General features: G+C 49.2%; 1 protein-coding gene across 1 annotated transcript; it reads left to right on the plus strand.

Moving 5' to 3' along the window:
* The first annotated feature begins 753 nt into the window (after positions 1-753).
* FXN (frataxin) lies at positions 754-27998 on the plus strand. The gene is made up of 6 exons (XM_047101786.1): positions 754-932; positions 4248-4537; positions 13060-13157; positions 15342-15462; positions 23957-24054; positions 27401-27998. The coding sequence occupies exons 2-6, from the start codon at positions 4370-4372 to the stop codon at positions 27549-27551; spliced, it is 636 nt and encodes a 211-aa protein (XP_046957742.1). The 5' UTR covers positions 754-932; positions 4248-4369; the 3' UTR covers positions 27552-27998.

Raw genomic sequence — 27998 nt, forward strand, 5'->3', positions numbered from 1 at the left:
CAAAAATATTTTGGAATTACTGATCAATTAATTTGTTGACTATCTTATGAACTTAATCTCTTTTAAGCTCAGAGTCGTGTATCAAATTGCATTCCAGAACTTGGATTCAGATTCTGGTCCCATAGTCAGTCTCTTGAGACAAACTGCTATTTCTCTTCCGTCATTGTAGAAAAATTTGCCCTGGGCAACTGTCGGAGAAGAACATCCTGGGCAATTTCTCTTATCAATCAATCCAAGCAAATGCAACGGACTGGCTTTTCCCCAGAGCTGAAGTCACCTCCCGGCGGTAAATTCAGTGTTAGGCTCTGAGACAGAGCACGAAGGTGAAGCCCGAGGCCAGGCAAGGAGTGAGAAGTTGGAGACAAGTTTTTATTCTTGACGGCGCACGGAGGTAGCGCTTGTTTCCTAGCTCCCTGGCAAACTCCCACGCCCTCTAATATGCCCTGCCCCCTGGCAGCTGACCAATCAGCTTAGCCCACCCCCTTAGCAACAGCGATTGCTCCAAGGGGCGGGCCTATGATCCCACCAGAGCCAATCAGAGCCTTTCCTGGGACTGACGTCCCCAAACCAGGGAAATTGCGGCTGTAAACAGCCTGTAGAGCAAGAGCACTGGACCAGAAAACAGGAGGCCTGGCTTCCCCTGGCAGTCCTCTGGCTCCTCGAATTCTGACGTGCTCTCAGAGTGAAGAGCTGCAGATGTTGTGCCGTAGCAAGCAAACTCTCAAACTTGCACAGTTCAAGAAGACCCGCCAAGTGATTTTCGAAACCGGCTGGATCTGGAAGAAATTAAGCCGAGGACAACCCCCTGTCCCCTCCCAAGCCTTAGGGTAGGCCATTCTCCTTCCTAGTCTACGCAAAGCTCAGCCAGATCATTCCGGCTCCTGCCTTGACACAGAACCCAAGAGTATCTCGGCCACTGGAGATCTTAGAACGTAAGTTCCATGAGACCAAGGAGTCTTGCTTATTTTGTGCATCGCCATACTCCAGCATTAGAACAGTGTCCAGGCATCAATAAAATACTCGATGGAATAAACTCTGACGTCTCAAAGGTTCAATGACTAGCCCAAGGTTGTCCCCAGCACGTCACAGTTGAGCCTAAGACTCAGTGACAGAGAAAGGGCAGAGTAACCGTTGAGATCGTACTACGAGCCAAGTACCATTACCACAAAATCTGTACGCTATTTCATTTAATTCACACCACACCGTGTGCCGGGTACCCCCAGTATCCCTATTCTACAGGTGAAGCTCAGCTAGCAGGTCACAGAGCAGGGTTATCCATCCATTCCAGGCAAACAGTAACTGAGCACCTGCTACTTACCCAGCACCGTGCCTAGCGCTGGGGAAACCAGAGGTGAAGAGAACAGACGCGGAGCTTGTATGGTAGTGTGGCGAACGTTCAGTTAGCAGGTAAAACGTGAACGAGCAATGGATTTGCCATTTGGGAGGCGTGCTGTGGAGGAAATCAATGGAGAGGAGTGACGGAGGGAAACGGGACAGAGGGAGAAATCTCCTTTAGGTACAGTGGTCCGAGAGAGGCTCTTAAGGACGGCACAGGCAGACTGAGGCCTGCAGAGAAGGGGCCCCCTGTGATCAGCTGGAGGAAGAGAGCTTCAGCCAGAATAGCAAGAGCAAAGGCATAAGGCACAGCAGGGCAAGGCAAGGTTAAAGACCAGGAAGTGTGGCAAGAGGGTACAGGATGACTTTGAAGGGGTAAGCAGAGGTCAGCTCTCTTTCCCCAAGATATATATATATTTATATATAATCCTATCATATTGATTATATAGTTGATGTTAATTAATAACTACATACCAATTATCGAACACTATGTTTATATAATAACTATATAATATTAATGATTATACTAGAGTGATTATATAATTATATATAACTTATCTATATTTACAACACATATTACATCATAAAATACATATATAAGGATGTATTGATAATACAAACCATGAAATTTATATAAAATATATTTATATGAAAGCACATAGATAAAATGTATATGCAATATACACACATTAGCATATAAGTTACTGTATATAAATTATTTAGGTATTATCTATAAAATATATAAAATTTAATAAATGTATATAGTAAAATTTTAAATTAAAGAATGAATTATATAAATTATAATTCTCTCTTAAAATAAACTTAAAAATTTTTTTTTAGTGTAGCTAACAATGTTACATTAGCTTCAAGTGTACAACACAGTGATTCCAAGAGCTTAAACGTCACGCTGTGCTCACCACTGCCCTTCCGTCTGTCCCCATATATCGCTATACCACCGACTCCATTCCCGGTGCTGTGCCTTTTATTCTGGTAATTTATTTCATTACTGGAGGCCTGGATCTTCCTCTCCCCCTCACCCATTCTGCCCATCCCTCCACCTCCACCCCCCCCCTCCACCCTGCCCCTCAGTTAGTTCTCTGTGTTTACAGGTCTGATTCTGATGATTTATTCGTTGGGTTTGTTTGTTGAGATTCCTCATATGAGCAAAATCATAGGTGTCTCTTTCTCAGTCTGACCTCAGCACAGATTGTGAGGCCTTCATGTTCTCTGCTCTGCTACCCGGAGCCTACTTCCTTGGCTGCAAAGACAGGGCAGTGACATCCGCTTCGCAGGGAGCAAAACTTGGAGCACGTGCCGGGGTCTCCCGTATGCCAGAACATGCTAAGCACACTGGTGAATACTAGTGCAACTCCCCAAGTATGTAATAGAGTTGCGAGGGTGTGAGAAAGGCCTCACTATCAGTGCAACAGCGGCGGGGGCTGGGGCTACTAACCAAAACACTTCCCTTCGCTCTAGTGAGGGCTTCTCAGCCCTGGCACCATCACCATTCTGAACTGGATAATTCTGTGTTGCATGGGGCCATCCTCTCAGTAGCATGTTATCAAACAGCATCCCTGGGCTCTACCCCCAACCCTCACTTGGTTTTAACTATCAAATGTATCTGCAGATCATTTACAGGGGGGACATGGCCTCTCCACGCCTGGAATAGGCATAACAGGTGCTCAATAAAGGACTTACAGTTAACTGAAGGAAAGACAATAGCTCTCATCCAAAAGAATGCCCTGGACAACCTCTCTGATAGCCTGTCAGATCCCACCCCTCCTATTTTTCAAGGCCCACTGCAAATGCCACTTCTTCCATGAAGGCTTCCTTGATTGTCCCCACCCCTGCCTGTATATACTCTCCCATTCAATGCTGATATCCGATAGTTTGGGTTCCTCTTTGAACCTTGTCATTTAGTGTCCCACACATTTACACGTGTTTTACCTCCACTATTCACAAAGTACCAAGGAGGCTTTAGAAAAACTTTAGCGCCAACTATCGATCTCCTCTGCCCACTATCTTCCCCATAAAAATGACATTCTCTGGTATGCGCACTTGCCATTTTCTCAAGCATATATAAGCTATGAAAGAAACGTTCACAATCTGTGTTCCTTTGCAACATACTAAAGTAAAAATGTCTTTTAAGGTGTATTAACAACTTAATATTTACCATACACTTAGCAGGGTCTAGGGCTTGTCCCCCCACAAAAAAACACTTTACATAGATGAACTCATTTTACCCTTAAAATAACCCTAAGAAGTAGAAACTTTATTATTTTTTTTTAACTTTTTTTTCAACGTTTTTATTTATTTTTGGGACAGAGAGAGACAGAGCATGAACGGGGGAGGGGCAGAGAGAGAGGGAGACACAGAATCGAAAACAGGCTCCAGGCTCCGAGCCATCCGCCCAGAGCCTGACGCGGGGCTCAAACTCACGGACCGCGAGATCGTGACCTGGCTGAAGTCGGACGCTTAACCGACTGCGCCACCCAGGCGCCCCAAGAAGTAGAAACTTTAATAAACTCCATTTTACAGATGAGGCACAGAGAAGTTAATGAACCTGCGCACTGGTCACACAGCCGGGAAGTACAGAGTTCGCTTTTAAACCAGGCAATCCCTCTCCTGTCTGCCCGCTCCTAACTGCTATAACCTGCTATGGGCAAGCGGCTTCAAGACCTGCACCCCATCCAGTTCGCGGCAAGACTGCAGCTCTCAAATCCTTCCTGGCTAGAAATCAGCAGCAGGTCACTAGGTCTCCGACACCAGGGACCTTGGTTACGCATTCACTGTGTTGCCTAAGGGGTAAGCTGTGTGCTCTGCCAGAAGCGCGCTCTCCATTTGCGTGAAACAGAGGTAGTACCGCGCTGGGAAGTTCTTCCTGAGGTCTAACCTTGGGCCATTTCCCACAGCCAACAGAAGAGGGGACCTGAGCGCCGAGCCGAGCCGCGATGCCTTCCACCGGTGGCCACCAGGTGTCGCCGCGGCGTCCCCCGAGCGGGAGGGCGGAGCGGCCGCGGACTGCGGGAGCAGCATGTGGACGCTCGGGCGCCGCGCCGCCGCCTGCCTCCTGGCCCGCTCGGCGCCCGGGGACTCAGCCCGGGCCCGCGCGGGGGCCCCGGCGCCGAAGAGGGACGCCCCGCTCTACGGCCGCCGGGGTCTGAGAGTCCGGACGGCCGCAGCCCACGTACCCAGCCACGATGTGAGTACCCGCGCCGCGCAGCCTTCAGGGCCGCACGCCGGAGGGGGGAGGCCGCGCACGCTGTGGACGCTGCGGGCACGCGCGCCGGGCGCGCGCGCCCCGTCCGCTCCGGAGGAACCGCGGGCCGGGGACGCGCTCGGCTAGGGTCGGGGGGGCCGGACGGCGGCGGAGCGCTCGGCTCCCGCTGCCCAGGGCGGTGCCGCCCGCTCAGCCTTCTGTTGCCCGGGGTCGCATTTGCACCGGCTTCTGCTTTCGGGTGGAAGGGGCAGTATCCTGCCATGCAACTGCGGGGGAACGCAACGCAGGGGGCCGCAGATCCGCTTTCGGAGGCCGTGGTTGTCTCCAAGCTCGCCCCTTTGCTTTTCGAGAACTTCAATTTGAGCGATACTGTACACTGTACTGGGTACTGTAATATACCTATATATGTGTGTGACATACAATATCAGTATGGCACATAAATATATATAAATAGAATAAAATAGTACAGGGGTGCCTGGGTGGCTCAGTCGGTGGCCCACTCTTGATACGGTCATGATCTCTTGGTTTGTGAGTTCCCGCCCCACATCCGGCTCCTTTCTTAACATCGCAGAGCCTGCTTGGGATTCTCACTATCTCCCTCTCTCTCTGCTCAACTGCTCCTCTCTTTCTCTCTCAAATAAATTTTAAAAAATAATAAAACAGTACAGTATAATAGTACCAATATAATAGTATATGTACACACACACACACACACACACACACACAATTAGAGTGATGTTTTCAAGCACGGGCTTTTCCGAAAGAAATGCTTCCTCAAGCGAGGTGGAAATGTCAAGGCTGCGGAGTACAGTAGCTAGAGCAGCAAAGCTTTTGGAAAATGACCGGGCCTGCGTTCCAAATTCTGGTTCGATTCGGCGGAGCTGTGTGACCTCTGGGGATCTGGAACCTCTCTGAGGATTGGCTTCCTTTTCTGTGAAGAGATTTAAAGGGTAAAGCCCATTTGGCCTAACTGGTGTAAGGATTACTTTGGATTAACATATATAAAGTCTTCAGCACTGAAAGTTAATTCCCCTGGGGAATGCAAAGGAGCCTCTGACCCAGTAACTCCCCAGACTTGAAAGGAGGAAGCTGAAAGAACGGCTGTGGGGTTGAGGAAGACTGCAGGGCCGGATGGACACGGTGTTTAATCAGGGTCTTGAAGATGGCCAGGGAGGGAGGGGAGGGTATTCCCGCAGGAGAACCTGCCTGCCTGGGGGAGGAAAGCAGACGGACATCTGCTCTGAGTGGCTGGTAATGCCGGGTGGGTTGTCCACGCGACAGAAGCAGGTGAAATACAACTCAGATTGCCTGTGGAGCTCTGGAATTTGGACTTTATTTTTTAAATTTTATTTATTTTGAGAAAGATCGAGCGTGAGCAGGGAAGGGGCAGTGAGAGAGGGAGAGAGACCGTCAGAAGCAGGTCCAGAGCTGTCAGAGCAGAGCCGGAGATAGGGCTTGAACTCACCAACTGTGAAATCATGACCTGAGCCGACAACAAGAGTCCAGTACTTAACCGACTGAGCCACTCAGTCGCCCTTGGAATTTGGACTTCAGACTTAAACTTCCCATCGCCCTATTCTTTGGCCGTGTTTGCGGACCAGTTAGGATTGGTTGCCAATATTCAGAGTTGGGACCTTGATACTGGGTTCCCAGGACTCAGGAAAAATAGGCGGTTATGGCCATGCTGGTCCCACGATGCCCCAGTGCAGAACACAGACACTTGTTACCCCTCTCCTTCTATGCCGCTCCCACGGGGAGCTGCCCTAGCTTGTTCTTGGACCCCTGCTGGTGTGGGCCAAGGGTTGCCAGCAGTTTTTCATTTAGGACAGTGACAACATACGCATGGTCTTTTGGATGGCATTTAGTGGCTGAAGGGCTGCTGACTCAGCAGCGTGCCCAACTCACAGCACCCAGGAGGCAGGCACTGGGCACACACTGGGATTGGGGGTAACTGGGAGGTTGGGAGGTAGTTAGCTCCCTGGGTCACCCATTAGGCCTCCTCTGCCACAGTCACTTAATCAGGTTTGCTGAACTTGTCTATCACGCAGCTCCCTCATCCATCCCTGGTACTTGAAGAGTTGGGTCAATGACGGTGGCAACTGGGACCGCCATGTTTAATTTTGTCAAGGCGTTAACTGTCTCCCTTGTTGGCCCCGAAAGTCCCCGTGCACTCCAGAATCCATCAGGACCTGGCTTCCTTCTGGGGGCCTCTTCCCATCCTTATTTTCTCTACTGCCATTCCTACTTCTCCAGCACTGTCCAAAAGACATGGAATGGGAGCCACATGTGTAATCCTAAATTTTCTAGAAGCCACATGGAAAAAGTAAAAACAAGCAGGTGAGATTAATTTCTTTTCTTTTTTTAATTTTTTTTTAACGTTTATTTATTTTTGAGACAGAGAGAGACAGAGCATGAACGGGGGAGGGTCAGAGAGAGAGGAAGACACAGAATCTGAAACAGGCTCCAGGCTCTGAGCTGTCAGCACAGAGCCTGACGCGGGGCTCGAACTCACAGACCGTGAGATCATGACCTGAGCCGAAGTCGGCCGCTCAACTGACCGAGCCACCCAGGCGCCCCAGGTGAGATTAATTTCAAACAACACAAAGTGGCACCTGACTGGCTCCGTCAGTGGAGCGTGTGACTCTTGATCTCAGGGTCATGAGTTCGAGCCCATGTTGGGCATAGAGCTTACTTTTTTAAAAAAAAATGTCAACAACACATTCATGTAGTCTAGCTTTTCACGGTATCGTTTCAACATTTAATCAATACTGAAAAGTCATTGAATTACTTAGCATTCTTTTTTAGTACTCACTCTGACAAATTCAGCTTGCACACTTCAGCACTGCCAGCTCAGATGTTAAGCTGAATTGCTTGTGGAAATGTTTCATTTCTGTTTCGCAGAGTTCACTATTGAAAAACAAAGTCACACACTCGAGCTGTTCCAAACATGTTTTCAGTTTTCCAGCAACTTGACTCAATTATCATTTTTTAAAAAAAAATTTTTTTTAACGTTTATTTTACTTTTGAGACAAGACAGAGCATGAACGGGGGAGGTCAGAGAGAGAGGGAGACACAGAATCGGAAACAGGCTCCAGGCTCCGAGCCATCAGCCCAGAGCCCGACGCGGGGCTCGAACTCACGGACCGCGAGATCGTGACCTGGCTGAAGTCGGACGCTTAACCGACTGCGCCACCCAGGCGCCCCTCAAGTATCATTTTTAAATGACGATCGTGTCAGGTTTACAGTCCAGGTCCTTGGTCCCACCAGCCACATTCCAGGCGCCCCATGGCCACGCGTGTGTGGCTCGTGGCTTCTGCACGCACACAGCTCTGGAGTAGAGCGTGTTAAGCTTCTGATTGTCGGTTCTTAGCTCTGGCTGCTTGTCAGAAGCCAGGATCCCCAGAAAGGCTTCCATCTAAGTGTGCGGCTCCGTGGCCCAGGGCTGCCTCTGGTTCCATCATGCAGCCCCTGACCCCACTGAGAATGAGAATGGGACGGAGCTGGTCCTCCAGCCTTTTCCTTGTCACACAGGAGGCCCCTCCAAGGAGGAGATAATGTCATCACCTCTGACCTAACTTCATAAGCCCCCGCTGCAGCCCTTGCTGCACACCTTGGAAGGCTTATAGACATTAATTTTTGTAGAGGGACAAGATCCTCACCTATGATCCCATGATCTTTTGACCTTAGGCCTGGCAAGCAGGTTATGCCCTAATTAACTTTATTTTTTTTTTCTTTTTTCTTTATTTTTATTTATTTATTTTGAGAGAGAGAGAGAGAGACAGCACATGGCAAGGGGCAGAGAGAGGGAGACAGAGAATCCCAAGCAGGCTCTGCACTCTCAGCGTAGAGCCCGACAAGAGGCTTGATCTCACGAATGATGAGGTCATGACCTGAGCTGAAATCATGAGTTGGATATCTAACAGACCGAGTCACCCAGGCGCCCCGCTTTATTTAGGTTTATTTTATTTATTTTGAGAGAAAGAGAGAAAGTGCGAGTGGGGGAGGGGCAGAGAGAGAGGTAAAGAGAGAATCCCAAGCAGTCTCCGCACTGTCAGCATGGAGCCCCATGTGGGGCTCGAACTCACAAACCCATGAAATCATGACCTGAGCTGACGTTGGATGCTTAACTTACTGAGCCACCCAGGGGCTGCATCCCTAATTCACTTTAAATTCATTTTTATTGTCTTTCACAGACAATGTATGTGCGTTTATACATACAACAGTGTATATAAAATATCTATCTTGTTTAAAGGTTAATAACAAACTCCCATGTTTTCACCACCAGATGAAGAGAGTGAATATTGCTGGGGCGCCTGGGTGGCTCAGTCGGTTAAGCGTCCGACTTCGGCTCAGGTCATGATCTCACGGTTCAGGCTCTGTGCTGATGGCTCAGAGCCTGAAGCCGGTTTCAGATTCTGTGTCTCCCTCTCTCCCTGCCCCTCCCCCGCTTGTGCACACTCTCTCCCTCATTCTCTCTCTCTCAAAAATAAATTAATGAAAAACATTTTTAAAAAAACTAGAGAGAGATTAGAATATTGCTTGTTCCTTGAAAGCTCTCCCCACTGCCCCCAGTCCTCCCTGAAGGGAATCTGCTCTCCTGAATTCTGTCAGGCATCCCCTCCTTTTCTTAGAGTTTCACCCCCTACATACGTCTCCCTAAAAAACATTTTGCTGCGTTTATTCCGCTGTGACTTGTTCCTTGCATTCAGGGTTGTTTCTGAGCCTCATCGATACTCATGCGCACAGTTGTCATTTATTCGTTTTCTCTGCCGGGTAGTAGCCCATTGGGTGAGTACATCACACTCTGTCCAGTCTCCTTCTGGTGACATCCGGGTGATCCCGCCGTGGCGCTGCTGGCACGGATGGTGCTGTTGTGGGCGTTCCTGGCCACGGACAGAGGCCCTTTTTGGATGAATTCCCGAGAATGGCATTGGCTACGTGAGGAACCAGCAAATGTTCAACTCACTTGATGCCAGAGTGGTTACACCGGTCCACGCTCCCCGGAGCGTGGATGAGAACTGAGTCACTCTTCCAGTGTTGTGCTCTGCCGCGGGGGGCCCCCGGAGTGAGGGCTGTCCTCCCTGCTAGCCCCCCAGGCCGGGCCTCACCAGGGCTGGGCCTCCATTGGGTCATGCGGTTCCAGGGCTGGAGCCGGAGACTGTAGGCCTAGCAACCATCCCGAATCTTCTCAGATGCCTCCCGTGCTGAGCTCAGGGACCGACTGAACCCTGGAGACTCAGGCTTAGCAGACCCATCACAGAGCAATAGTCCGAGGGCTCCAGGTGGCTTGGAAGCAGGGAGGGCAGCTGCCGGGAGGCTGCAGGGGGGAGCACCCCTAACACAGCCCTCAGCGCTGCAGATTCCATCTGCCTCCCCCTAGCAGAGCAGGGCTTCTTCCCTGATCCCTGCCTCCTGAGGAGGAAACAGAGGGTCTGAATGGTTAAGCAGGTACCCAGGGAATGTTGGGTTGGGGAGAACAGGTAAGAGACCAGCAAGATGTTTCTGGCAACAGTCCCTTTGATGATTACACACAGCCGAGTGTAGACTTCCACTCCTGGCTGTTGAGTAACTTGCATTAGCCCGAACCTCCCACCAACGACGGCCATCAAAGATACAAAAATCAGAGCCAGGAATGAAAGAGAAAAGAAGGCTGTGTGAAGGTATCAGAGAGACATGACAGGACTTGAGAGGACCCTGGAGAGGAGGGAAAGTCTGAGCCCCTAGTCTCAAACTTCCCTTACATGCCTGAAACTCTGTACGGTTCCCAGGCGTACGATTCTTTCCTTTGTGGCCCGGACCCTGGGGCCAGACAGCTTTGGGTTCAAATCCCAGCTCCTGCGCCTTGTCTCTGTGTCTCCGCGTGACTTTGCTCAGTTTCCTCATCTGTGAAATACAAATACAGTCTCATCTTCATTTTTCATGGGTCCTGTACTTGTGAATTCACCCACTCAATAAAATGTATCTGTAACCCCCAAATCGATACCCAGGGTGATTCTGCGGTCACGCTTGGGCGCACGCAGAGCAGCAAAACACTGGAGGCGCCCCCCGCTTGCATGTTCCCACCCCGGGTCAAACAGGGTGACTCCCTGCTTTGTCTCTCAGCCCCCACACTGTAAACAAGTGTCCTATTCACCGGCTACTCAGTGGCGCGTTGTTTGCATTGTTGTGATTTTGTTGCTGATTTCACCGTTTAAAATGGCCCCCCAGCCTAGTGCTGAAGTGCCGTCTAAGCGCAAGAAGGCTGTTACGTGCCTCGCGGAGAAGACAAGTGCCCCGGATCGGCCCCATTCACGCCTGAGTTCCGGTGCCGTTGGCCCCGAGCACAGTGTTCATGAATCAAAAATATATATTAAACAGGATGTCTTTAAAATTTTTTTTAGGGTTTATGATTTTTGAGAGAGAGAGAGAGAGAGACAGAGGAGACAGAGTGCAAGCAGGGGAGGGGCAGAGAGAGAAGGAGACACAGAATCGGAAGCAGGCTCCAAGCTCTGAGCTGTCAGCACAGAGCCCGATGTGGGGCTCGAACCCACGAACCCTGAGATCACGACCTGAGCGAAGTCAGATGCTCAACCAACTGAGCCACGCAGGTGCCCCTTAAACAAGATGCCTTGAAACAGAAGCACATGTAAAACAAGGTTATGTATTGATCAGTTGGTTAAATGTGACCTGAGGCCTGCAGTACCCTAAGCCTGTATTTCCCTTAGGAGCAGCTCACTAATCTAGCATTCTTGGTGACTTTATAGAGCATAACTGTCGCGAATCACCACTGTAATAATAGTACTTGCCTCACAGGATTGTAATGAGGACTAACCACGTCCATTTCTATCAACACCAAGGGGACGGTGAACACTCTAGAATGTGTGGCTATCACACCGGTTCTCTCACTTCTTCAGAGCCAACCTTTTAAAATCATGCCCACTTTGGGGCGCCTGGGTGGCTCAGTTAAGCATCCAGCTTCAGCTCGGGTCATGATCTTGCAGTATGTGGGTTCGAGCCCCGTATCAGGCTCTGTGCTGACAGATCAGAGCCTGGAGCCTCCTTCAGATTCTTTGTCTCCCTCTCTCTGTGCCCCTTCCCGGCTCGCACTCTGTCTCTCTCTCTCTCAAAATAAACATTAAAAAAAATTAGTTAAAACCATGCCGTCTGGGAGCGCCTGGGTGGCTCAGTTAGTTAAGCGTCCGACTTCGCTTCAGGTCATGATCTCACAGTTCATGCGTTCGAGCCCCGCATAGGGCTCTCTGCTGTAAGTACAGAGCCTGCTTCAGATCTTCTGTCTTCCTCTCTCTCTGTCCCTCCCCTGTTTGCATGCACACATACTGTCTCTCTCAAAAGTAACATTAAAAAGTAATAAAAAATCAAATCAAATCATGCCCTCTGTGCTCTGCATTTCTGTTTCCCCCTTGTCTTCTCACTTCTCAGCCCCATGCCCTCTGTCTTTTCCTTTCCGAGTTTGCCAAGGACATTGATGGCTCATGAGAATAACAGCCTTGAGCCGTGCTCCAGAGTGACCTTTGGAGAATGTGAGTCTTGCCACGAAGCCCCTCAAGCCCTTGGATGTCTTCCCAGGATGAGGTCCAGCTGAGTGCCGTCACAAGGTCCTGTGGCCCCTTCTCCATCATCTCCACTCCAGATGTATCACTTTTCTCTCCCTTTATAGGCTCCATCCCCTCCCACACTGGGGCAGGTCCCTCAGCCCGGGACCCCTCTGGTGCCTGTCACTCTCCTCTGGTTATGTCATCTGGCTCTCCAGCTGATCAGTAGGGTTGGCTGCTTCAGAGATAGGAGCCTGGACACTCAGACGTTACGGACTGGGATCAATCAACAGGTCCCATGGTCTCCTGCAGATCGTGTTAATGAGACCTGCCCGTCTGAGGTCCGATCCTCTCTTCTGGACATCAGCAGACATCTGCCTCTTACCGTTCATTGTTGCTTGTATTCGTCAGACTCCGGGAGCTTTGCTGATGCCTCCCTGCCTGGCCTGTGCTAGTCGCCTAGAGCAATGCTGCCCAGTAGAGCTTCCTGTGGTGGTGACTGTGTTCTGTGTGCCACTAGCCACACGAGACCTCAGGACGCTTGACACGTGGCCAGTTCAACTGAAAAACTGACTTCTTAAATTTTATTCCAATAAATGTAAATGTAAATGGCTGCCTGTGGCTCAGGATTATTATTTTGAGCAGCACAGGCTTAGAGAGAGCCTGAGAGAACTCCAGGTAATGTATGTATGTAAAGAACGTGAAAACATTTCCTAAGAAACATTTCCTGGAGGAGCCCCATGGTTGGCTCCATCGGGAGAGTGGGCAACTCTTGATCTCCGGGTCAGGAGTTTGAGGCCCACGTTGGGTTACTCAAATAAATTTTAAAAGAAAAGAGAAGAGAAGAAAGAAAGAACTACTCCTGGAAAACTTGAATGTGGTTATTCTCTAATGTAGGAGTGGTGAAACCATGCATTCACGGACTGTAATACACTGAAAAATGGTAACGTTCTTCTTAACTTTGGCTTTTAGAGTTTGTGCGGCCACCGCCTCGGTCAGACTGTGAAGGTCAAAAAGCAGAGTGTCTGTCTGGTGAACATGAGGACAGCGGGAACTTTGGGCGACCCTGGGTAAGATAAAGCACCTTGCACATCAGAGACCTCTTCCCCCGTGCCCTCCCTCTCTCTCAATACACGACATAGGCCTATGTGCACATATTATCTTTTTTTTTTAATTTTTTCCTTTTCTCTTACCATTTTTTTACCAAAAAAAAAAAAAAAAAAAAAAAAGAAGCCCATCCCATACAAAGCCTGTTATCTCCCTTAGCGGCAGCACTCATAAGCATCTTTCCACGTCACCAACTACCTACCACATTATTTTTAAGGAAATAATATGAAGCTTTCTGGATACACCGACCGTGGTTCACTTAACCCATCCCCTGTTGCTGGACATTTAGGTTGTCTCCAGAGTTTTGTTATCATTCTCTTGGGTGACTTAGCAATTAGGGTAGGCCAAGCCTCAGTAACAAAGAGACCCAAACCTGTAACGGCTCAAGCCGGTGGTCTGTGTCCCTGTGTGCAGACATCCCAGGGTGGGCATGCCTCTGTGCAGTGATTCGGTCAGCCAGGCTATTCCACCTTCCTGTGACTTGTCAGTACCTTACTGTCCGTGCACGGTGGAGGCCGGTCACCCCGCCCATCCCACAGAAAGGGACAAGGGCATGGAAGCCCTGGAAGTGGCACTTGTCACCCACTCACATTTTAGTGGGAAGGACGTGGGCACCTGGCCACAGCTATTTGCAGGGGATGCTGGGAAATACAACCCAATGGGTAGGAGGACGCAGTGGCTTCTGGTGCAAAGCTCCCCAGCACTGCTCCAGTCTGCCCCCCGCCACTGGTGTCCACATGGACCCTCCTTTCACACGCGTGCACACACACACACACACACACACACGCCCAATGGAGAGGGGCTGCTTCACTTCCTCACCAACTCTTGATATTTCCGGTCTCTTCCATTTTAACCATCATTCTGGTGGCATCTCGTTGTGATTTTTCTTTTAACGTTTATTGATTATTAAGAGACAGACACATGAGCAGGGGAGGGGCAGAGAGAGGGGGAGTCACAGAATCTGAAGCAGGCTCCAGGCTCCGAGCTGTCAGCACAGAGCCCGACGCGGACTCGAACTCACAATCTGCGAGATCATGACTTGAGCCAAAACCGGTCGCCCAACCAACTGAGCCACCCAGGCACCCCTCATTGTGATTTTTTTTAATGTATATTTTCCTGAAGATCGATAAAGTTATACACCTTGTCATATGTGCACTGGCCATTTGGATATCTTTCTAAAAATGATACCCGTTCAAAGTTTTTTTACCCTTTTTTTCTATTGGGTTTTCTTTTTCTTATTGACTTGTAGTTCTTTCTATATTGTGGAAATAAGCCCTTTGTCAGAAACATGTAGTGCAAATAATTTTCTCCCACTTTGTGGTTTGCCCAGTATAAATCTTAATAACAAAAGCAATGGAAATAAGCACAATGTCCGGCTGAAGGAGTCAGGTTCAATAAATAACATAAAATACCATGAAAATCTGTATGTGCTAATATGGAACAATTTCCAGAATATATTAAATAAAAACTGCACAGTGCTTCATTTCTGTATTAAAAAGAATATAAAGGGGTGCCTGGGTGGTTCAGTCGGTTAAGCATCCAACTTCAGCTCAAGTCATGATCTTGCGGTTCAGGAGTTCGAGCTTCGCATCAGACTCTGTGCTGACGGCTCAGAGCCTAGAGCCTGCTTCGGATTCTGTGTCTCCCTCTGTCTCTGCTCTTCCCCTGTTCATGCTCTGTCTCTCTCTCTCTCCCTCTCTCTCTTTCAAAAATAAGTAAATGTTAATAGTAGACCCTCCCTAAGGTCTTTTAAAAAAAAAAGAGAATATAAAATTCTGGACAGATACAGAAGAGACTGTTACTCGTAGTTGACCATGGATGGGGCTGCTTATTTGGGAAAAAAAAGTTTACTTATAAACTTTTTCATGTTGATTAACTTTTTACACTGTACATGTTAACTATTTTCCGTGTATTTTTTAATTTAAGGAAAAAATAAATATGTCGGGGCATCTGACTTGCTCAGTCAGTGGAGCATGTGACTCTTGAATCTCGTGAGTTCAAGCCCCATGCTGGAGGTAAAGCTTACAGTGAATGGATCAATCAATCAATCAGCCATTACAATGAATCAATCAATGAATCCATCAGCCAGGTTGACATTAATAAAATGGAGCTGTTTAGTAAGCATGTGTTTTGTGTTTCCCCTGCAGCTCTCTGGATGAGACCACCTACGAAAGACTGGCAGAGAGGACACTGGACTCCTTAGCAGAGTTTTTTGAAGACCTCGCAGACAAGCCTTACACACTGAAAGACTATGATGTCTCATTTGGGGTACCTCTTAGCTCATTTTCTTTTTCTTTTCTTTCTTTTTTTTTTTAATAACTTTTTTTCAATGTTTATTTTTGAGAGAGAGAGAGGCAGAGCATGAGCAGGGGAGGGGGAGAGAGAGAGGGAGGCACAGAATCGGAAGCAGGCTCCAGGCTCTGAGCTGTCAGCACAGAGCCCGACGCGGGGTTTGAACCTGTGAACCACCAGATCATGACCTGAGCTGAAGTCGGATGCCTAACTGACTGAGCCATGCAGGCGCCCCTTTGCTTATTTTCATTATTCTGCTTCTTCCCTAAGAATTCTAGCTCACTAAAATAAAGAATTCCCCTCTAGGGGAGCCAAGCACCCAGCGGCGTGCGGTTACGTGTCGGACCGAAAGACTGGAGACGGTGTTGCAGCCTTGCTCCACCAGGCTTGTGACCTTGGGCAAGTCACAGCCTCTGTTTCTCCTTAAGCCCTATTTCTTCTTGCAAACAGTGGTTCTCAAGCTCCACTCAATACCTATAAAGGTAAATGGGAGAAGATCCCAGGTGTATGTTTGTCTAGCAAGAGGCCTCTGATGCAGGCCTGGGGAAGCCTGAGCTAGACTTCTGCTTAAGCAGGATGTGTTCAGAGCACACAGACCTGGGTCCCACTCCTGGAGATTCTGATTCATAGGTCAGGGTGTACTCTCAGGAAGCAAATTCTTGAAAAGCTCACCTGGGATTCTAATGTGCACCCTGGGTCCCACCCCTAGAGATTTTTATCTGGGAGTATGTCCCAAGCAAGGCACGGGAGCTTTTTAAAGTTTTTATAATCAGGGCACCTGGGTGGCTTAGTCCATTGAGCATCTGACTCTTGATTGCAGCTCAGGTCATGGTCCCAGGGTGGTGGGATTGAGCCCTATGTCAGGCTCTATGCTGATCATGGAGGCTGCTTAAGATTCTCTCTCCCTCTTCCCCTCTCCCCTGCTCGCCCGTGCTCTCTCTCTTTCTAAACAAACCAACAACAATAAAGTTCTGTCATCAGTCCCCAGATAATCCTAATATGCAGCTGGGGTGAGCCCCAGATCCCGGAAGCCAAGGCAGTGCTGCTCTGCACCGACTGACCACCGGGTGGCAGACTTGAGTAAGGGGGCCACCTTTGGATTTACAATTCTGTTGAGGCCTTAGGGACCAGCTCCCTCTTGGCCAGGAGAAAATCCCCCACGGAGGTTAATCCTCTTGACAGCAGTTAATTAATAGTTGGAAGTGTCATGAAGTGTGCATTTTGGATTAAACCATGGAATTATTTAGGACGACCAGCTGTCGGGCATAAGTGATAGAAATGGTGTTGGATATTGCCTTGGAAACAGAAAAGGGACTCCACCGGATGGAGCAGGTAGCAGAGTCTGGAAGATTTCAAGCCTGGTTGTAAGGATGGGGGGGACTTTGCGGTCAAAACAGAGGCAACGGGGCGAGACAGGATTGGATGCCTTCCAGGTGATTGTGGTCAGCTCAAAACGCAGCATCTTTCGGGTAGGGCTCTAGAAATGCCTGTGCAGACAGCCTCAGAAGGCAAGTTGCTCGGGAACCATTACAGACTGGCCTCCCCAGCTTGACTGCCTGTGGGCTGATGGAGCTGGGGCGTTAAACAGCTCTCCTCTCCCCCCCCGGCCTCCCCATCAGGGGCTGGCTGGACTTAGAGGGAAGCCAAGTCTCGGGCTGACCTCGGCCTTACATACAAACATTCATTGACATTGGATAAGCGTCCAACTTTGGCTCAGGTCGTGATCTCATGGTTTGTGAGTTTGAGCCCTGCGTCGGGATCCGCACTGACAGGGAGGAGCCTGCTTGGGATTCTCTCTGCCCCTCCCTGCCCCTCTCAAAAGAAATAAAAATTTTTTTTAAATGGCACAGAAATAGTCCCACCACTCATTCTTATAAGATTAGTGAGATTACTTAGTGACTCGGGTATTTTGCATGAGTGTTTTCATTAGAAGCACGTGGGGCAGTATTCTTGGAGCGGGATTCTGTTTACCTCCCTGAATCACGCAGCCAGTGTTCCTGGTCAGTGGTGGGTCACGGGACCTTCCTGAATCTTCCCTGCGGAGTCTCTCTCTAAAGAGTGACCCAGCTGCTGGGCTTTCTGTAAACCATTCCAGTAAGGGAGGCACCTGTGTTTTTCTGGCCAGAAAAACCTTCAGTATCACTCTCCTCACCAGGGGAAAATTACTTCTAACAAATCATTTGCTAATTAGGAAATTCTCTAGTATAGATGTAGAAACTAAAGGCTTATATAGTAGCTGCCTCTGTTGTTGGGACTTCTGATAAAGAACTTTGAAATGCTGGGGTGCCTGGGTGTCTCAGTCGGTTAAGTGTCCGACTTCGGCTCAGGTCACGATCTCACGGTCCATGAGTTCGAGCCCGCCATAAGGCTGTCTGCGGTCAGCACAGAGCCTGCTTCAGATCCTCTGTCTACCTCTCTCTGCCCCTCCCCATTCCCTCTATCTCTGTCAAAAATAAATAAACATTAAAGATGAAAAGAAAAGACACTTAAAAAAAAAAAAAGGAGAACGTTGAAATGCTATCTACCCTGGGGTGTGAATTCCTGATTAGAGTCTCCCAGGCGCTAGCTAACTTATATATTCCACATATAAATCTATTGAAACTACATTGTAGGCAATAGAACACCTGTAACACTATTACTTGAGCTTTGTTGGGGTGCCGTCTTTCCCTGTCCCTAGGGTCCAGTTGGGCATCACCTCCCCTGGGAAGTCCTCCTAGATGCTCCAGGCAGATACCGCCCTTACCTTCTTGCCCAGCACGCTGAGAAGGACTCCATGGAGCACCGATCGCCCCGTGTTCTGTTTACACATCAGCTCCCATGGCTAGACCAAGCGCCTCGGCAGCCAGGACACGGTCCATTCTGGGTGTCCCCAGCACCCGCAACATGGCCAAGTACATGACAGGGATTTGACAAGTGTTGATTCACTACGTAAATGGAACGGCGCCCACTTACTTTAACAAAACACACTTCCACTGATGCCGGTCAGCATCATTGGTATTTTCCCAACTTGCTACTGGCCGAGTAGACAGATCAAAGTGGTAATCCAGACGGGCACAAGGATACGTCCGTTCTGTTTGCTCCCTGTGCAGTAGGAGACGTGAGCAGCTCCTGACTGTTGCGTCTTCCTGTCCGTGGGGTGGGTAATGTTGGGGGTCAGTGTCTGGGTCCGGGCCTCACCCCCACCGGCACTGCCATTAGAGGGGACACCACCAAAGCGGAAAGTACCGCCCGTCCCTAGGCCTCCGTGGCGTCTGCTGCTCGTGACCGGCGAAATCTGACCAGAGAGCACCCTGCTCTCTGAGGGGTTGATTCCAAGCCACCTTCCTTTTGTGCCTGGTGCAGCCCTGGCCCCTGACATTTTGATGAGAATTGGTTTGCAGTCATGTTCTTTATTCACTAAGCTGTTGGCATATCGCGGCCAGACATTTCTTAACCTTTTCTGGGCCTTCTCCGGAGAACATCTTCCCCGAACACCTATGAGTACAATTTCAGCTTTGCAGCGGGAGCTTTCACAGACACCGGAACACCACCTCTGGGTCCCAGGTCACGGACCCTTGCTCAGAGGCAGCATTTTATTGGATATGGAGACAAAGCATCTAGCTTCTCATCCTGGATTTGTATTTTCTTTCCAAGAGTCCTTTAAAAAAATTTTTTTTGGACTGTTTATTTATTTATTTTGAGAGAGATAGGGAGAGAGAGAGAGAGAGAGAGAGAGAGAGAGAGAGAGAGAATCCTAAGCAGGCTCCATGCTGTCAGTGCAGAGCCCAACGCAGGGCTCGAACCCACTAATCGTGTGATCATGACCTAAGCTGAAATCAAGAGTTGGATGCTTAACCCACGGAGCCACCCAGACGCCCCTCGTGAGCGAGCGTCCTTAAGCGAATGAGCTTAACTCCTGGGAGTGGCAGGTTCTTCAGCTGTAGAGTGAGTGACATCCCTCCACCTCTCCGATTTCTATTAGGATTGAATTTTTAAAATGCTACACGCTCATTATTCTTACTCTTTAAGAGGAAGTTGGTAGCTGTATTTGGAGTATGGGAAGCCACGTACACATGAAATCGCCTGACTCCGCCTGCCATCCCGTGTGTGTCTGTTGCTACAAAGTGAGCGAGCGACAGCGGAAATTGCTCCTTTTGCCGCCATATGTGGAGGGCTGATACTGACTGGCAGGAATAAGCCGCCACCCGCTGCGGCCAAGGGCTCTTCTGATTGTGCGGTGCCGGGGTCAGCAGCGACTGACTGTTTCAACTCTCTCCCCACTTCCCCTGCCCTCCTCTGCATTTAAGTCCGTCCACACTCCCAAAGCAGTCTCCGATTGCCCCTTAAGGAATAATGCTAATGAACAAAAAGCCCGCTTCATCTGGTCTCCTTGCGGCCGGTTCTGAAAGCATTAAAACTCCTGGTGACCCAGTAAGGCAGCTTAGTTTCCTTCCGCTCCTTCCCTCCTCTTGCCAGTTTCCTCTGGAAACAGCCGCTGGCTCCACAGGGGAAAAGTACTGACACACAAAGAACAGGAGGAGGGTGGGGACTAAGTGCTGAGACCTTCTGCCTTGTGCAACCTGGCCCTTAACGTCACGCACGTTATCACCGTACCTGGTCACCCTCCGCTCCCGCTTCCGCCGATGTAGGTTTGCGTCCATCCGGTTTTTTGCACAGAGAACGGATGTGCTGCACACTGAAGGCGCTTGGATGAAGAGACAAATCGGGGCGCCTGGGTGGCTCAGTCCGTTAAGCACCCGACTTTTAGCTCAGGTCATGATCTCACTGTTTGTGGGTTCGAGCCCCGCTTCAGGCTCTGTGCTGACAGCTCAGGGCCTGGAGCCTGCTTCGGATTCCTGTCTCCCTCTCTTTGCCCCTCCCCCACTCGGGCTTTTTTTTTTGTCTCTCTCTCTCTCTCTCTCTCAAAAATAAATAAACATAAAAAAAAAAGAAAAGACAAATCTGCACTCAAGGTGCTTAAAGTAGTGGAGGAAAGGGGGTCAGTGCCCGGCTAACAAGCGGGTGGCTCAGATGCAGGGAGGAAGGCACAAGAGGGCTGTGGGGGCACCCACGCACAGGCTCTGGCCCCAGCTGCGGGGTGTCAGGGTAACCACGCCAGAAGTGCCTCAGCTGGGGCTGCTGGTCTTGGGGGTGGGGGGGAAGGGGTGCTGCAGAGAAGCTGCTGGGGCCGGCGGGGGGCGGGGAGGTGGTGGGAGACAGCTTGCAGCCTGTGCATCTGGAAGAAATCTCACAGTTGCTTTATGAATATGCTCTTTGTGAAGGAGCAGCCAGTTCCCTGGAATCGTGGCAGAAGATTTTGAGTTGGAAGGGGCGCCTGGGTGGCTCAGTCGGTTAAGCGTCCAACTTCGGCTCAGGTCATGATCTCACGGTTCATGAGTTCAAGCCTCGCATCGGCCCTCTGAGGTCAGCACAGAGCCTGCTTAGGCTCTGTCTCCCTCTCTCTCTGCCCACACCCCTGCTCACGCACGTGCTCTCTCTCTCTCTGAAATAAACATGAAAAGAAAAAAAAAGGTTCTGAGTTGGAAAGAGATGATTTTGGCTTTGAGCAAGTAGGATCTGCCATCCCTGACTGGTCTCCTGTTCTAAGGCGCGACAGTGATCAGGGGTGTGCACAGGGAGCACCCACGCCCCTCCATGGGTGCACGGAGTCTCTGAAGGAAGCAGCACAGGAAGGGGGCAGGGCTGATGAGACTCAGACCCCACCCTCTGTTCTCTCCTCTGCACCTACCCTTCCTTCATCGTGGGGGACAAGGAGGCACGACGGGGCATTGAAGGACCAGATAGGTCACGCTGGAAACAGTGAACATCTTGAACCCCTGAGCCCGGTATCTCATGAAAGAATAAGCCATGAAAGTATGTACGGGGGGAGAAGGAATGGGGAATGACTGCTTTTGGCTGCGGGGTTTCTCTTTGGGGTGATGGAAATAGTCTAGAATTAATGATGTTTGCACACATTATGAAAACACTTTGTGAAATACTAAAAACTACTAAATTGTACAGTTTTTTTTTTTAATGTTTATTGATTTATTTATTTTGAGAGAAAGAGAGCGGGGGGAGGGTTAGAGAAAATCGCAAGCAGGTTCCACTCGGTCAGTGCAGAGCCTGACGTGGGGCTCAAACCCACAAACCGTGAAATCATGACCTGAGCCAAAATCAAGAGTCAGACACGTAACTAACCGAGCCACCCAGGAGCCCCCGAATTGGACCGTTTTAAGACACATGTAAGTAAATGAAAGGTGGTAGTTCTACCAAAATAGTAAAGGTGGGTTTCAAGAAAAAAAATTTTAAAAGACGTACTTATGGGGCACCTGGCTGGCTCAGTGAGTGGAGCATGTGATTGTTGATCTTGGGGTCACGAGTTCAAGCCCCACAGTGAGTGTACAGATGATTTAAAAAATAAAAAATAAACTTTAAAAACAAACAAACTTACGTACCCTTTGATCCCAGCCCTTTTCAGAATGCATTTAAAAACTGGCAGACATGCCTGAGAGTGAACAGCTTATATCCGAGGTCCATGGGATTGAGAGAGCACTTCGTGTTATGTAAGGAACAACCTGTTTTGGACCCACACAGACCTGGACTTAAGATCGGCTCTCTCAGTTCCTAAGTGTTCCTTATTCCCCGGTCCCTGTGTCCCTCACCTGCAAAACTGGAATAATGATTCCCATCTCTGACAGTCATGGTCACAGTGGAAACACTTTTACACAAAATGCCAAACACCGAGCCTGGCACAGAGTGGGGTACTAGACGTTAGTGGTTACTACTTTTATTGATGTTTTCATTTTATTTACACTCTCTGTATTCCTGATGTCTGTGCGATTTTTGTTTCTTTTTTAATCAGAAAAAATGTTATTGAAAATAGCCTGGGTGGCTCAGTCGGTTAAGCATCTGACTGCGGCTCAGGTCATGAACTCACAGCTCGTGGGTTCGAGCCCCACATCGGGCTCTGTGCTGACAGCTTGGAGCCTGGAGCCTGCTTCGGATTCTGTGTCTCCCTCTCTCTCTGCCCCTCCCCTGCTCGCACTCTGTCTCTCAAAAATAAACATTAAAAAAAAAAAAAGATCAAATATATATATATAGCCCAATAGAGTACTCCTCATCCCTTGCCCATCAGTTAAATTATTATTATTAATTATTATTATTGTTATTATTGTTACTATTATTATTACTGTGGTCTACCTTTTTAATAGCTCTTTGTGTTTGAGAACCAAACACAAAGTGTTCTCAGAAGCATTCGGGGCCTCTTGATTGGACACGGGCTCTAGAAGCCCAGAGAAGGGTGGCCGTGTGTTTGCACGGGTTATGCCTTGGGCGGGGAGCATTGAGAGAGCCTCCCTCCTGCACAGCAGCTCCAGTAAAGGGAACTGAGCTGTGTAGCTGCTGCTATAAGATCCTGCACATTCTAAAGAGACCTCAGACCTTGGGAGTAAAGGGCCCCTTTGTTGAAAGAGTGTTTTCAAATTTAAATGAGCACTTATTGAGCAAAGATGGACCAACTCCTGTTTTAAAGAATTCAGGCCTCTCGTCGGGGAAAATAAAGCCCTTGAGAGCAGCCTGTGAGATGTGTGGGAAGGGTCTGAGAATAAAACTAGCCTGGAGTGTCAGCCTTCTACTAGCAGAGCAAACGTTATCGCTCTTTTTTTTTTAATGTTTATTTATTTTTGAGAGAGAGAGACAGAGCAGGAAAGAGGCGGGGGGGTGGGGGGAACAGAGTTTTTGAAGCAGCCTCTCTGTGTTGACAGCAGAGAGCCCAATGTGGGGCTCGAATTCATGAGCCGTGAGATCACGACCTGAGCCAAAGTCCGATGCTTAACCGAGGGAGCCACGCTGGCGCCCCTACGATTGCTCTTGTAAGACAAGCAAAGCAGGTAGTTTACTTCTTTCTTTCTTGCATTTTTTCCTTGTTTTGTTAATGAACTTGTCCTGTCCGATGTTTGGGCTGACATGGCTCTCTGGTGGAGTTGGTGTCTGCCTTTTTTTTTTTAAGTAGGCTCCATGCTCAACGTGGGTCTTGAACTCTCAACCCTGAGATCAAGAGTCAAATGCTCCACCGACTGAGCCAGGCAGGCGCCCTGGTGTCTGCACTTTTTAAAGCCCTCTTGTGTGTTCTGGCTGGTAGTTAAGGGAACCAAGGTAGCAGGCGGGATTCGGGGCCTCCCGTTTGCCAGCTGTAAGACCTCAGACAAGCCACGGCTGTGTCCTCACCTCGAAAGGGGAATAATGATAATTCTTGCCTTGCTGGCCTCGCAGGGAGTAAGAGAAAGCAGGATGAGGTCCAAGAATTATTGTGATTAATCAGTCTTGCCCAGAGAGCAGTGTGCTTTCCACATGACCTGCCGATTCTATACACGAAAGACGTCTCTTCAGGGTGTATATATATTGTGTGCTTGTATAAATGGACCGTATCCAGGTCTGAAGCAATTGTGCCCAAGAGCTAACTTTGTCTTTTATTTTCCTCCTGATCCACTAGAGTGGTGTCTTAACAGTTAAACTGGGTGGAGATCTAGGAACCTATGTGATCAACAAGCAGACCCCAAACAAGCAGATCTGGCTGTCTTCACCATCCAGGTAGGTCCCGAAGTCACAATCTGGCGGTGTTCAGCTCACGTGCGATGTGGCATCGCGGACCCTTTAAAGGGGGCGCCACTTTGTGGACGGGCACTTGTAAGCACACCTCTCCCGATGCTTCGCACTCCCCCCCCATCCTTGTAGGATGGTCACCTCTGCTTCTGTACCTTCTGTCTGCCGATCATCTGGCGGATGTTGAGATCCTGAGATGCTGGCGGATATTGAGATGTCCGTGAGATCGGAAGCAAACAGTTTAGAACTTTTCAGAACCTGGCCCGGACCGTCTTTCTCTATTAAATCATTGCCCGGCCTTTTGAAAAGCCAACCTGTGATACTGCAGCATTGGAAGGAGTTACCCTTCGTCTTCAGAGCAGGTTAAAGTTTGACCTCTAGCTTGTTTTGAGCATCTCCGCTAGAGGTCGGTTGAATTCCCTCCACGGAATTAGGCGGCTTGGCCTGTGGACGTGGGAGAGCCTCTTAAGCTTCGACTCCAGGGCATTGAATCCCTCCTGCCTCTCCCACTGACCTTTTTCAATCCAGTGGAATAAAAGATTGTGTTGTAGGCCCCCTGCCCATGCTGCATCTCAAGGCCTGAGAACGTGCAGGGAGAGAGGGTCCCTCGTCCGTCTGGATCCGTCTGGGTGGTTATTAGAGAGTTATAGAGAGACACTCACAAAAAGCTCTCAGACCAGCCTTCCTGGGCCATTTGTTAGCACTTCCAAAGAGAACACACACTGTGAATTGGGAAAGGCCCAAATATAACCAGGATGGAGTTCTTTGAAAGCCCAGTGGTATTTGCATTAAAAAAAAAAAATAACTCTTCTCCTGTCCCAATGTTCACATAATTTTTAGGCAGTTAATATTACACTGTTTATCATGCAAGGGTGTGTAATTATTGGTTCAAAATAAGTAAAGCGTTGTGCCTCCTTCACCCCAACCTCATCGAGGAAGTAGGTTATAATTTAACAAAAACAATCCCAGAAATCACTCATTTCTAGCAAGGCCCCTTACAGATTGCATTGGTTTTTTAGACCCAGCCAGTTTATTTGAAGTTGGATGTTTTACCCTGTGTGGGCCAATCACACTGTTCTCTTTGGCCTCAAACAGTTGTCCCAACCCCCACCATAGTGGTGATAACTGTCCATGCTTACCTTCACCCCCGGAGGAACTGGACGAGAAACGCAGCCATCACCTTTGGGGACCGGTGGCCGTATAAATACCGGGCAGGCCACCGGATCCCCCGGTGATGGCTCAGTTCCCTCCGTGTTGTATATCTGGAGGCTGAAAAAGCCCGCCTCGTGTTTGGACACACCTGCCAGTGATGGGCTCCTAGCCCAGGCTTGTTTAGACTGTCATTCTTGATGGGAATCTGGAAAGAAAATCTGCCAAGGAGCCATTTACTATCACAGGTGCTGTGTTCCCCAAGGAAAAAAAGGGTTATTTTCCACTGGACTTTTTCACGCCCAAAATAATCTTTCGTGGGGCTGCATTTCTGATATTTTGGGGGCTTTTTTCAGATGACAGCTTTTTGGGGGGTGTAGAAACATTGGCCTTCCCCGGCCACCCTGCCCACTCGGGGAAGTTGTAGGACGGGATACAGCAGAGGCCTGGGTGGGCACCGGGACGCTAGTGCCTTGACTCCAAGCCCTGGGGGGCAGTGGAGGGGTCTGGGGGGTTCTCACGCTGTACCTGGCACTCCGGCAGCAAATCAGAGACCAGGGCCAAGCGCGTGTTCCATGGATTTGGTCCAGACTGTCAGTTCTTGGTATGTGGCCCGGATACTTTGTATGTGGCAGGTTGTGCATATTGAACCAAGCCCTCCGTCCTTTTGGCTTACCCCCTCATCTCCGTTATTAGGCAAGGGTTCAAACCCCAGCATTTGGTTGATAATACAGAAACCTTTCATGTTTTTATAGCCCCCAAAGATGCTCCCCTTCTAAGCGTCCCTCTTCCCTGGCAAACTCCTCCCAGTCTTGACGTCGGGAGATCGCTCCCTGAGTGTGCAGGTGAACCCAGTGCCCCTTCTCATGGGCCCCCGGGGTTCTCTGCTTCACCCCCGTTGGGGCATCATGGTGGACCAGCACTGTCCGCTGGCTTGCCCGCCCCCCACCCCCTGCACTAGGCCGAGAGGAGGCAGGACTGACGGGCACAGTTCTGCACCTCTGGAATGACACCACACGTCAAAACCCAAGCTCGCCCAGGCCCACACAGATGCAGCATCCCAGCATGAATGGATGGATGGATACTCTTGTTCCCTGGGTGAGCTTGAGGTGGAGGAACTCTCCATTTCGTGGGCTTAAAATTGAATTAAGGAAAAAAATATATATTTTTAAATAGTTTAGGTGTTTGCCAGGGGCTGGGGAGAGGATTGTGAGGGAGTAACTGCTCAATGGATACACAGTTCCCTTTTGGGGGGATGAAGGGTTTTGGTAGATAGAGGTCATGGTTGCACATGTTATGAATGTACTAAAATAATAGTAAGAAGAAGAATATTGGTACGGGACAAATCATGCCAGTGGTACACACATGGCCATAATTTTAAAAAACACTCTGGGGGCGCCTGGGTGGCTCAGTCGGTTAAGCGTCCGACTTCGGCTCAGGTCATGATCTCGCCGTTCGTGAGTTCAAGCCCGACGCGGGGCTCTGTGCTGACAGCTCAGAGCCTGGAGCCTGTTTCCGATTCTGTGTCTCCCTCTCTCTCTGACCCTCCCCCATTCATGCTCTGTCTCTCTCTGTCTCAAAAATAAATAAACGTTAAAAAAAATTTTTTTTTAAATAATAAAAATAAATAAATAAATAAAATAGAAAACACTCTGGAGTGCCTAGGAGGCTCAGTCAGTTAAGTGTCCAACTTCAGCTCAGGTCATGATCTCACAGTTCGTGGGTTCAAGCCCCGCATCGGGCTCTGTGCCGTTCAGAGCCTGGAGCCTGTTTCGGATTCTGTGTCTCCCTCTCACTCTTTGCCCCTCCCCCTCACACACTCTGTCTGTCTGTCTGTCTGTCTCTCTCTCTCTCTCTCTCTCAAAAAGAATAAAATAAACTTTAAAGAAAAAAAAACCCACCGCCTCTGACCTAGCACATATCATACGTGAGTTGGGAAAAGCAAAAGGTCAGAATGTGATCTGCAGACTCATGGAGAGGGTTCAGATGTTTTCAGGACTCGTGAATTGTTCCACAGGGTTCACTGTGTACTTGGTCTTAAAAAGAAAGACCCTGAGACAAGACAGGCGTCTGTCTTGTGAAATGTACCTGCTGGAGCATCAGTGCGGCCGGTGTCTGGGTGGCCGCGTGTGGGGAGTCAGCATCTGTCCGCGCAGACCCTCTGAGGATCTGTTGTGTCTTGCAGTGGGCCGAAGCGCTACGACTGGACCGGGGAGAGCTGGGTGTATGCCCACGATGGCGTGTCCCTCCACCAACTGCTGACCACCGAGCTGACGGAAGCCTTAAAAACTGAATTGGACTTATCTTCTCTGGCCTATTCCGGGAAAGGCACCTGACGCCCAGCCCAATTCCAAAGACATTAAAAGCTGTGATGCCAAGACCCCTCCTTTGTCCTGCAGCTGAGTGTCTGGTTTTTTTCCATTCCCACCTTTGAGGACACTTGCATTGCTGGGAATGGCGCCCCAGAAAGAATGCGTGGCTTCCCACCCTCCCCCAGGTTCGGATGTTTAGTTTCCATAGTTTGTTTGTTTTGTTTTGGGATTTATTGTCCGATTTCCTCCCTCACAGGATATCACTTCTCTTTTATAATCGTCCATATGCTCCTACATTTGTATGTAGCCTTACAACCGGGAAAAATCAGAAGGGAAACTTCCAGGAGAAAAGTGACTTGATTTCACTATTCATTCTTTGAAGGACTCAACTGCAAAAAGCCATGTGAAAAGCGGCTGGCCGGCCTCATCTTTCTGTCCCCAAATGAGCCTCATTAAAGAGTTGCCTATAAA

This window comes from Lynx rufus, unplaced genomic scaffold (assembly GCF_022079265.1).
Source record: "Lynx rufus isolate CCGP_SWC_20201006 ecotype Redwood Valley unplaced genomic scaffold, mLynRuf1.p SCAF_10, whole genome shotgun sequence".
NCBI lineage: Eukaryota > Metazoa > Chordata > Mammalia > Carnivora > Felidae > Lynx > Lynx rufus.

What these genes read in the sequence shown, in the direction of transcription:
- FXN (XM_047101786.1), top strand. Translation starts at nt 4,370, where the DNA reads ATGTGGACGCTCGGGCGCCGCGCCGCCGCCTGCCTCCTGGCCCGCTCG. An exon ending in CCCACGTACCCAGCCACGAT is followed by an intron (nt 4,538 to 13,059) that starts GTGAGTACCCGC and finishes TTTGGCTTTTAG; the next exon opens with AGTTTGTGCGGCCACCGCCT. An exon ending in GGAACTTTGGGCGACCCTGG is followed by an intron (nt 13,158 to 15,341) that starts GTAAGATAAAGC and finishes TTTCCCCTGCAG; the next exon opens with CTCTCTGGATGAGACCACCT.